Source organism: Teleopsis dalmanni, chromosome 2, assembly GCF_002237135.1.
Source record: "Teleopsis dalmanni isolate 2A chromosome 2, ASM223713v2, whole genome shotgun sequence".
In the NCBI taxonomy this organism is placed as follows: domain Eukaryota; kingdom Metazoa; phylum Arthropoda; class Insecta; order Diptera; family Diopsidae; genus Teleopsis; species Teleopsis dalmanni.
Genome location: NC_051847.1, coordinates 200,697,549 through 200,709,040, shown reverse-complemented (window position 1 = coordinate 200,709,040; position 11,492 = coordinate 200,697,549). Strand labels below are relative to the sequence as shown.

The following is an 11,492-nucleotide window of genomic DNA, read 5'->3' as shown; positions in this document are numbered from 1 at the left end:
AGCTTATTTGATGCAAGCAAAAATTTTTTGAAAAATGTTGTTTATTTCAAAATATTTTGCAAAATTAAAAAAACAAAGTATGCAGAGTTATTGTTTATAGTGTGTTTATTCATTTAAAAAAGAAAAAACCCAAAAATCTTCTTCCATTCCTTAGTAATGCATCAAAAACCAAAACCAAATGAAAAATTCATGTCACAGCTTAAATGATGCAGTTAAGAATACCGTTATTTTTGTCGCCAGATTACACAGAAATTAAAATATTTTTATTCTGCGATCATTTGTAATCTAGTTTTTTAGCGAAAATATTATAAAAATTAAAGTGAGTGCATTTTGTTAACCATGGGACGGCGCACATCAATTGAAAAGCGTGAGTTAGTGTTGGAGTACTTTAAAAAGGGAATTCCCCAGCGTAAAATTGGTGAAATGGTAAATATAAGCTCTTCAACAGTTCAACACATAATTGAACGCTTCGTACATGAAAATCGCATAGAAAATAAGGGACGAAAGGCTTCCAATAAAATTTTTACAGAAAAGGAATCGAGTTGTTTGGTAAACCAAATTCGAAAAAATCCAACAATTAGCGCTCCAAAGTTGACAGACATGGCCAAAAAAGATTTTGGAAAAATTTGTCATCCTGAAACCGTCCGCAGAATATTGAGAGAATCAAATTTCAATGGAAGAATAGCTGTAAAGAAACCTTTCGTAAGTGCAAAAAATAGAATTAAAAGGTTGCAGTTTGCACGAGAGCATTTAAATAAGAGTCCAGCATTTTGGCGAAATGTACTTTTTGCAGACGAAGTCAAAATAAACTTATTTGGATCAGATGGAAGATCTTATGTATGGCGTGGAGTCAATTCTGAGCTCAAACCACAAAATGTACGTGCTATCGTAAAACACGGAGGTGGTAATGTTATGGTTTGGGCATGTATGTCATCAAATGGAGTAGGAAATTTGGTCTTCATCGAAGAATCTATGAATAAAAATATTTACTTAAAGCTTCTTCAAGAAAATTTGATTCAAAGTGCAACGAAATTGCAGATTGCAGATATTTTCGCTTTTACCAAGACATCGACCCTAAGCACAAGTCAGCATTAGTACAAACGTGGTTGATATGGCAATGTCCACACATTGTCCAAACTCCTGCACAATCACCAGACTTGAACGTTATTGAAAATTTGTGGTCCGTTTTGAAGACAAATATCAGAAAACATGACATCCGCAACAAATTTGACTTAAGAAACGCTTTACAGCAAGAGTGGAGTAAAATTAGTCCAGATTATACCAAAAAACTGGTTGATTCCATGCCAAAAAGGCTTCATGCTGTTATTACTAATAAGGGATATCCAACAAAGTACTAAGTACTTAGAATTAGTCCGGAAGTTTGTAAAAATATTAGTTTTTTTGATGTTGCATCATTTAAGCTGTGACATGAATTTTTCATTTGGTTTTGGTTTTTGATGCATTACTAAGGAATGGAAGAAGATTTTTGGGTTTTTTTTTTTTTAAATGAATAAACACACTATAAACAATAACTCTGCATACTTTGTTTTTTTAATTTTGCAAAATATTTTGAAATAAACAACATTTTTCAAAAAATTTTTGCTTGCATCAAATAAGCTGTGAGCCACTGTATATTGAAATTCTTACTAATATGACAAAAATCGGTTTTAAAAATTTTAAATATTTTCACAAAATTTGACCAGTACGTTTTGTTTTCAGATAGTTTTACATAAATAGGTATCAAACCGTATCTTACAATTAAGGTTCCTAAAACCAACGTCTGCACTAAAATCCTATATTAAAAATTCCACTTGCTCACATTAAAATATACTACAGTTAATCTAATTATTCAAAAGTATTTATACAAAATAAGAATTATAACTCAATTATTGGCATATCGGTTCCACTATGGTTGCTGTATAAAACCTCACAATGACTGACTAAAATTATATGCCTACATTAAGCTTTTTCAAACTACTCATCAACATAGTTAGTGCCCACTTACTTATTTGTAAATATTCAGCATTTTTTTTTGACGTATGAGTAGTACTATATAGTAAGTACTTATACTATATCGACGGTTATATTCTATTTGTCAATATTTAGCACTTTATTGACACGTAGAAGAAAGTAAAGAAATGCTATGCATTCTTAAAACTATATTGAGTATTAAAATATGAATATCATTATCGACAATTGTATTATATTTTTTAAAGAAATTTATCCATATTCAATTATATGTTTAATGTTTCGCATAATGGTGCATTATAATTCTCATTTAATATATTATTGAATATGGATAAATTTCTTTAAAAAATATAATACAATTGTCGATAATGATATTCATATTTTAATACTCAATATAGTTTTAAGAATGCATAGCATTTCTTTACTTTCTTCTACGTGTCAATAAAGTGCTAAATATTGACAAATAGAATATAACCGTCGATATAGTATAAGTACTTACTATATAGTACTACTCATACGTCAAAAAAAAATGCTGAATATTTACAAATAAGTAAGTGGGCACTAACTATGTTGATGAGTAGTTTGAAAAAGCTTAATGTAGGCATATAATTTTAGTCAGTCATTGTGAGGTTTTATACAGCAACCATAGTGGAACCGATATGCCAATAATTGAGTTATAATTCTTATTTTGTATAAATACTTTTGAATAATTAGATTAACTGTAGTATATTTTAATGTGAGCAAGTGGAATTTTTAATATAGGATTTTAGTGCAGACGTTGGTTTTAGGAACCTTAATTGTAAGATACGGTTTGATACCTATTTATGTAAAACTATCTGAAAACAAAACGTACTGGTCAAATTTTGTGAAAATATTTAAAATTTTTAAAACCGATTTTTGTCATATTAGTAAGAATTATCAATATACAGTGGCTCACAGCTTATTTGATGCAAGCAAAAATTTTTTGAAAAATGTTGTTTATTTCAAAATATTTTGCAAAATTAAAAAAACAAATTATGCAGAGTTATTGTTTATAGTGTGTTTATTCATTTTAAGAAAAAAAAAACCCAAAAATCTTCTTCCATTCCTTAGTAATGCATCAAAAACCAAAACCAAATGAAAAATTCATGTCACAGCTTAAATGATGCAACATCAAAAAAACTAATATTTTTACAAACTTCCGGACTAATTCTAAGTACTTAGTACTTTGTTGGATATCCCTTATTAGTAATAACAGCATGAAGCCTTTTTGGCATGGAATCAACCAGTTTTTTGGTATAATCTGGACTAATTTTACTCCACTCTTGCTGTAAAGCGTTTCTTAAGTCAAATTTGTTGCGGATGTCATGTTTTCTGATATTTGTCTTCAAAACGGACCACAAATTTTCAATAACGTTCAAGTCTGGTGATTGTGCAGGAGTTTGGACAATGTGTGGACATTGCCATATCAACCACGTTTGTACTAATGCTGACTTGTGCTTAGGGTCGATTTCTTGGTAAAAGCGAAAATATCTGCAATCTGCAATTTCGTTGCACTTTGAATCAAATTTTCTTGAAGAAGCTTTAAGTAAATATTTTTATTCATAGATTCTTCGATGAAGACCAAATTTCCTACTCCATTTGATGACATACATGCCCAAACCATAACATTACCACCTCCGTGTTTTACGATAGCACGTACATTTTGTGGTTTGAGCTCAGAATTGACTCCACGCCATACATAAGATCTTCCATCTGATCCAAATAAGTTTATTTTGACTTCGTCTGCAAAAAGTACATTTCGCCAAAATGCTGGACTCTTATTTAAATGCTCTCGTGCAAACTGCAACCTTTTAATTCTATTTTTTGCACTTACGAAAGGTTTCTTTACAGCTATTCTTCCATTGAAATTTGATTCTCTCAATATTCTGCGGACGGTTTCAGGATGATAAATTTTTCCAAAATCTATTTTGGCCATGTCTGTCAACTTTGGAACGCTAATTGTTGGATTTTTTCGAATTTGGTTTACCAAATACCTCGATTCTTTTTCTGTAAAAATTTTATTGGGAGCCTTTCGTCCCTTATTTTCTATGCGATTTTCATGTACGAAGCGTTCAATTATGTGTTAAACTGTTGAAGAGCTTATATTTACCATTTCACCAATTTTACGCTGGGGAATTCCCTTTTTAAAGTACTCCAACACTAACTCACGCTTTTCAATTGATGTGCGCCGTCCCATGGTTAACAAAATGCACTCACTTTAATTTTTATAATATTTTCGCTCAAAAACTAGATTACAAATGATCGCAGAATAAAAATATTTTAATTTCTGTGTAATCTGGCGACAAAAATAACGGTATTCTTAACTGCATCATTTAAGCTGTGACATGAATTTTTCATTTGGTTTTGGTTTTTGATGCATTACTAAGGAATGGAAGAAGATTTTTGGGTTTTTTCTTTTTTAAATGAATAAACACACTATAAACAATAACTCTGCATACTTTGTTTTTTTAATTTTGCAAAATATTTTGAAATAAACAACATTTTTCAAAAAATTTTTGCTTGCATCAAATAAGCTGTGAGCCACTGTATATTAATTAAAAAATATTAAACAAAAATATAAAATTTATTATTACAAATTAGATATAATAGTCTTGCATCATATTGACTTTAAGTACAACTGTACTTAATTTTGTAATTTATAATATTGTAATACAATATTTAATGTATTAAAGATATACATTTTGATTACAAAACCAAATCGTAATAAGTAGTATTTCTTTTTGCCAAAATAATGGTGACTAATTCTATGGCATATTATGTTTGGCATATCAAATGATTAGATTAAATAAACACAAGTACGGAAGCTCAAGATATAAAAGGCATAGCGCCCAGTGCAAATCATAATCATTTGAAAGTAGCTAACCATTGTAGAAAGAACGGTGTGCTTTAATAAAAACAAATTAAAAAATAATTAACAAAATGATTAGTAGACAAAAGATCTTCGTAGGCGTATTATTATTGGCAATAATCGCGACAACTGTAGACGCACTAACGCCAGTTCGAAAATGTAAGAACCGATATCGGAAATAACTAAATAAAGAATGTTAATTCTTCATTTAGAAATGATTTATTATTAAAAAAGAACTTAAAATAAAATTAATCTGATAATTATTAATTCATTTCTAATAGGTGGCAATGGAAAATCCTTACCTCTAAGTGTGCAAGTGAATGATTGCAATGAATTACCTTGTGATTTTTGGAAGGGTACTAACACCCACATGGCCATACAATTTGTAGCCAGTAAGTATTTAAACTTTGGAAAATACATGCTAGTAGTTATTATTGAAACATACATATATACATAAATGTATATACATATATTTATAGTAACTTATCGCATAGCACTTATTAACTTAATTTTTTTTCTAAATTTAAAGCTAAAAATTTGATGTCTTCAATCCGTTCCAAAGTTCATGTCACGACTATGGGTATGGAACTTCCTCAGGGTTTGCAAGAGGAACAAAGCAATGTTTGCAAAAATTTGATGTTTGGTGCTTATTGTCCATTGTATAAGGAAGAGGATGTAGTTTATCATTTGACTATGTCAGTTCAAGAAGCATTACCAGAAGTACCTGTAAGAGTTGAAGTGTCATTAATCGATGAAACTGATGATGAAGTTATTGCCTGTTTTATTACTGATGGACGAGTTAAAAAGTAAAGACTAGTAATCGCTTGCAAATATTTCGAAGACTGCTTTATTTACTTTTTCTTTTCCCAAATAAGCAAATTTGTTGGTTTTGGAAAGAAGAGTAATTCGTTAGATATAGAGACTAAATTACTCATAACTTAGACTTCGTATTTATAAGCTATTATAGACAATAAGTGTTAGTAATAAGCATAGTAAAGTAGTAGAAGCCATTATATATATTTTACGAGTGTATTTTAATAATGTATTTAAGATTTTAAACATTGTATCAATGCTTTATTGTTTAATATTAATAAAATGTAACCTAAAATTAACAAAAATTATCACTAGTTCTCTTTTTACTTATTGAAAGCAGCACCAGGTACATTATCAAAAAACTGGAAGTGAATCAAAATGTTTAACATATTATTTGATAATTTAAAAAAGTCAAAAAATTTATTAAATGTTGTTCCAAAACTATTATAAAATATGAGCAGTAATAATTGTTTTTTTTTTCAGGCTAACCGCAATCTCAATTTATAAGTTTCAACTTATAAACACGTTTAAGGTTCATTTTCTTAAGGTTTTCGTTCGTAAAGAATGCTTGAACATCGCACCTATTCTTCGGACGACGAGTTGACGACAATCGAGGAAGACCGCGGTCGCGTTGATCAGGGGGTTGATCAACACGATCCGTGTACGTGAAGTACAGTGGGGTGGTTCATCGCGTTCTGACTCTTGTGTCTTTTAGCACTGCAGTGGTAAGTGTTGCTCGGATGCAATGATAAGAGACATCAACCTTTAGCAGCACACAGCATTAGGTGCTAGTCTAAATACTGTGTTATATTGTATATACTATATATAAATATGATTTTTTATTTCTTTCAATGTTCCTAGGAACGAAAACCCATAGGAGAATGATATCCGTGAATTGATTTAGCTCACCGGTTTCTGTCTTTCATTTCCTTATTGGTTTTAATTATATGCTGAAAGATTACGGTGCTTTAATTACTGCTTGATTGTCAATGAAAATAACAACTTCACAACTATGTTTGATATAACCTGCAATTAATAAACATGCTTCCTAGTCGCTAAAATTTTAGCCTGAAAAACTGTATCTTCGTAAGATATCCAAAAAGAGTAGTAAATAGCTGTGAATGGTGAAAACATTCCTGTACGCGGTCCATTTTTGAAACATACGTAATTGGGATAACTTATTTCGCTCAACAAAATTTTTATTTTCCATTCAGTTCTTCTTAAAAATAACTTATAGAATATTAATATGAGGTTTGGAGGAAATCGTATGCAGAGATTTAGATTTATGTCCGAAATCTGTCTATGTCTGTGTGTACATTCTTCTTAATAGCTTGCTGTTTTAAACCAGTCCGTTCTGTTTTCAACCCAGTATAATCTAGTAAGGTTTCAGCTGTTTCAATCCAGTAAGGTAAATGACAAATACAAATCAAAACATCATTACCTACGGTGGATCCTACGATTCTAGTGAGTCTAAAATACCTATTCGATCATCACTATATCACAAGTAATCTTCACGCTTTAATTTATACAAAAAAGAACATTTTCCCGTATTCTCATCAAGAGCGTTAATACTAACTATTCAAATAACCATGTAGGTAAGTGCACTTTGTAATGGAGGGGTACGTATGATATGCCTTCCATTCAGGGTTTTGAAAAATATATATATGTATATGGTATATATATAGTATATATATAGTATATATATAGTATATATATAGTATATATATATATGTATATATATAGGGATTCGAAATGATGTTAATTCTATTTTTGTGAACATTCTTTTATTGAATTATGTATATTATTTAATTTATATAATTATATGCAAATTACTAAATGTTATTTGTATCGTTATTTTTGTTTATTTAGTAAACTGTTATTATCAAAAGTCGATTTTAATTAAACTTGATTATTATACCACCAACTTATAATAGAAAAGTGAACTAAATCCACAGGTGAATAAAATTAATCTAACAAATATTACACAATATTTCCTGATACTCGTACATCAACATTTCGTATTTATTTATTTATAAATAAGGATTTACCCATGCCAACTGTTAAGCCCTAAATACTTGTTAATTTGACATTTGGCTGACAGCTTCCATAAGCAGCTGAGCTGGCTCATTAGCCACAAACACCTCGCACTCCTGTCGCTTCACAAATGGAACACAAAAGCGATTCATCGAAGGAGGCGTTGAGTTGGCTTAATTAAATGAGCCAGAAAATTGCACAGCATTTAAGGGAGTTCGAATTTATATAAGAGTTTTATGAATATTTTTTTAAGAAAAAAATAAAAATATATATATGTTGAAGAATAAGTAGAATAACAATTAAAAGAGAAAAAAAAATTTTTTTTTTTAAATTGCGTAATAAAATTTGTTTCGATAAAACCTCTTAGTTAAATAATCCTACACATGCGAGGAATAACCTAGTTTGATTAAGTTCTTTAAGGACATAAACATATTTTAATATTAAATATTTAAATTATATGCCAAACTGCTTTAGTACTTTTTTTTCGCTTTTTGTCGTGTAAATTAAGTGTACATTTACACCAAAGAACACTATTATTTTATACCTTCGAGGTGACAAATTTCCTTAATGGCTTGTAAAGGTATAAGTTTTTAATACTAAATATACATAATTTATTTTATAGCTCATAATATGCAGTTACATTTTATTTATCAATATCATGTAAATCAACTATTTAACATTATGACTTTATCAAGTAAATCAACCCATTAATAAAATGTTCCTTTTTGTGAGTATAAGAAAGAGCCTTGCATTCAGTGCAGTTTATTACAAAGTTTAATATTCGATTAAATATACATAAAAAAAACTAACAACAATGAACCAGGCACATTTATGATAAAACAGAGCATTTATACCCAAGGTTAAATGTAGTGTTTACTTACAAATTAGTCTAGAGAACGTTTTCACGGATTAAGTGTAGTGAAATCTTTCAAAATAAGACCAAGTTGTCAGATTGATTTCATTTTACTTAAATAGCGAAGTCAGAAATCATCTATTTGATGTTTTCTATGCATCGACTGGCTTGATCTTTACACCTGTTTTGATGGTCCTCTTCTAAAGTCTTCTTTTTAAAACAAGGGTAAGAAGATTTTGAACTTGTCACGTTGATTCAATTTCACTCAAATAGCGACGTCAGGTTTGTTCTATACGACATAGTCTCTGCTGCTAACTACTTTGGTGTTTATATACATTTTGGTGGTCCTCTTAGTTTGGCATATATACAAAGTTTTATCCATGCTATTACAACGGGTCATTATTTGCGATCAATTGGACCCGTTATTTGCGATCAATCCTAAATACACTTTCTTAGAACTAGCTTAAGCAAAATCATAAGTTAGTATAAGTCTTTCTAAAATTAGAATGTATACGTTATATGAAGTTTTTTAAATTCTACACTAGACCAGACACTTTAACTTGAGCTACTATATCAAAAAAAAAAGTTTATCTGAAATAAGGAAATGTTGATATAGCTTGGATAAGTTGACATAGCTTGGATAAGTTGACATAGTTTGGATAAGCTGACATAGCTTGGAAGTAGATAAGACTAAAAGTTATATTCTTTGTAACTTTGAACTGGGTCAACAGCAGGATACTAAGATGAAAGCCCCTAATCCCCTACAAACTTGACAGATACTTGATAGAAACACTCTAAGCTTGAAAGCTTAAAACTCTCTTCGTTCGGACGAAAAGCTCCTTCAGGAACCACCGTTAGGTAATACGTCTAAAGGTTAGTGTTTTGTTTGGTAGACGTATTTGTAGCATGTAAGACCAACTATAATCGTTGTAGTTTTCTACACTACCAAGAATTTTCCCTTTTTATATTCTAATTATATTTATATATATTATATTGTATATAATATATATACATATTTATATTAATATAATAGTATTTTACCTACATAAGTGTTTTTTCCCAAATAAGCAGAAACATGTGAACAGCTTTTAAAATTTGTTTAGTAACTCAATATGATTTATAAAATTTTTAAATAATATATTTTATTTTTTAGACACTATACATAAATATTGTTTATGATCAACAACAAAATCATTAATTGTAATTTAATTTAATTATTTTTAATATTTTTGGCAATAAAAATCAATTCCCCACAGTGAACTTAATTTTTTGTTTAATGGCAGATACGTTAACAGATACGAGTACTGTCCCCTACAGATATTTTTTGGTTCCTAATTTTATTTGGTTGAGTAAATAAAGTAAATCAAATCATGAAGTTAACTGCAAAACTTCATCGTTTACTGTCAATTTTATTTTATCTCTTCAATATTGTAAACTTTTTATTTGGAGTAAAGCATTAAAAAATAGATATATTTATTTTTTTTTTAAATATATCATAATTACAGGAACGATTAGAGTATACAGGCATACAGTTATATACGGCTCCAGATTATGCAACAGCGAGCTATGTTATCCACAGCAATCGGACCAAATTTGATTTGGAAGTCACAGTTCTAAAGGAAATCGAAATGCATGATATTTTTATGAATATGAAATTGAAGATGAAAATGGTAGATGAGGAGATCTATCACACTGTTTATAATTGGAAACGTATTGATGTTTGCAAATTTCTTGTCAGCTATGGCAAGGAAGATACATTATTCAAATATTTCCTAAAAAGTGCTATACAGAATTCGACACAGCTTAATTGCCCTTTTAAGATCGGTACTATTCATATGAGAAATTTTGGTATGGAAAATAATTGGATGATAAGTACTTTGCCAGTAGGTAAATATCGTTTTTATTTGGAAGTGGCACATGTCAGTGGTGAAAGCACAAAATTGATTACCATGCAAGTGAGTTCAATACTCATGCGTTAATATCACACAGTGATATTCGATAAGAAGAGAACTTCAATAAATGTATTTTAATACAAATAAAAATATATATTAATCAAAACGTTTTATCAGTTCTTAATTAAATTTATTGAACATCTTTATATTTCCTTTAAATTTCTGCCACTATGATAGCTATTTCCTGGCGAATGTACACCTTAAGTTTGCCTACCATCCTTGGCTTGTGGATATAAATCTTTGATTTCAAGAAACTCTACAAAAAAAGTCTGGCGGTGTCAGTGGAGCAAACGTGGAAAAGAGTCAAAATCATCATTTATTATTATAAAGCACCGGAAAAAAATGGCATCAAAAAATCGATTTCGGCAAGAGGTGTATGAGATGGTGTACCATCTGATACGGGAATAGCCTTAAAAAATAAATGATAACTGCGCCGTAGAATGGTCTTAAAAAATAACCATTTGTGCAGAACGTCAGGAACTGATATGTGCGGTAACTGTTTTATACTAACTTTTACGGCCACGATATTTTTATTGAAAGGTCTCGTTCTCTTTTTATTTGAAAGCCTGGGACTAGCGATAATGCCTATAGACAAAAAATTTTTCGTGAAAACTCTTTATTGCATTCTATTTCGTCACTATTAAGTGTTCGACTAATATGTATTTTTTTTTATAGCACACATTTTCTAAGAATGACATTTCGAACACGTGCTATCATTACTCGTTCTTACCTTTCTTATCAAAATTACAAAGTTGCCAGACCGGTCCACCTAATATAGCTTAACCTTCTATAGTAGTATATTATTACACTCGTATTCGGAAAGTATCCAGTTTTATCATGGTATTAATATTATACACTAAATAAACATCGATTGAGTTCATGGGTTTGGTTATGTTTTAAGGATGGATGAAAATCGATGATTCAATTAAAAATGTATTGGTAACAGAAAGAAAACGTAACGAAATACCGTAGGTTCGTTAGA

At 29.8% G+C, this 11,492-nt stretch overlaps 2 protein-coding genes across 2 annotated transcripts; both read left to right on the top strand.

The window, feature by feature from the left end:
* Positions 1-4,875: 4,875 nt before the first annotated feature.
* LOC119686266 (NPC intracellular cholesterol transporter 2-like) lies at positions 4,876-5,875 on the top strand. Its single transcript, XM_038100806.1, has 3 exons — positions 4,876-5,017; positions 5,140-5,250; positions 5,388-5,875. Exons 1-3 carry the CDS (start codon positions 4,930-4,932, stop codon positions 5,666-5,668), a joined length of 480 nt encoding a protein of 159 aa, XP_037956734.1. The 5' UTR covers positions 4,876-4,929; the 3' UTR covers positions 5,669-5,875.
* A 360-nt stretch (positions 5,876-6,235) lies between these two features.
* LOC119676558 lies at positions 6,236-10,537 on the top strand. Its single transcript, XM_038087799.1, has 2 exons — positions 6,236-6,313; positions 10,064-10,537. Exons 1-2 carry the CDS (start codon positions 6,236-6,238, stop codon positions 10,535-10,537), a joined length of 552 nt encoding a protein of 183 aa, XP_037943727.1.
* The last annotated feature ends 955 nt before the right edge of the window (positions 10,538-11,492 follow it).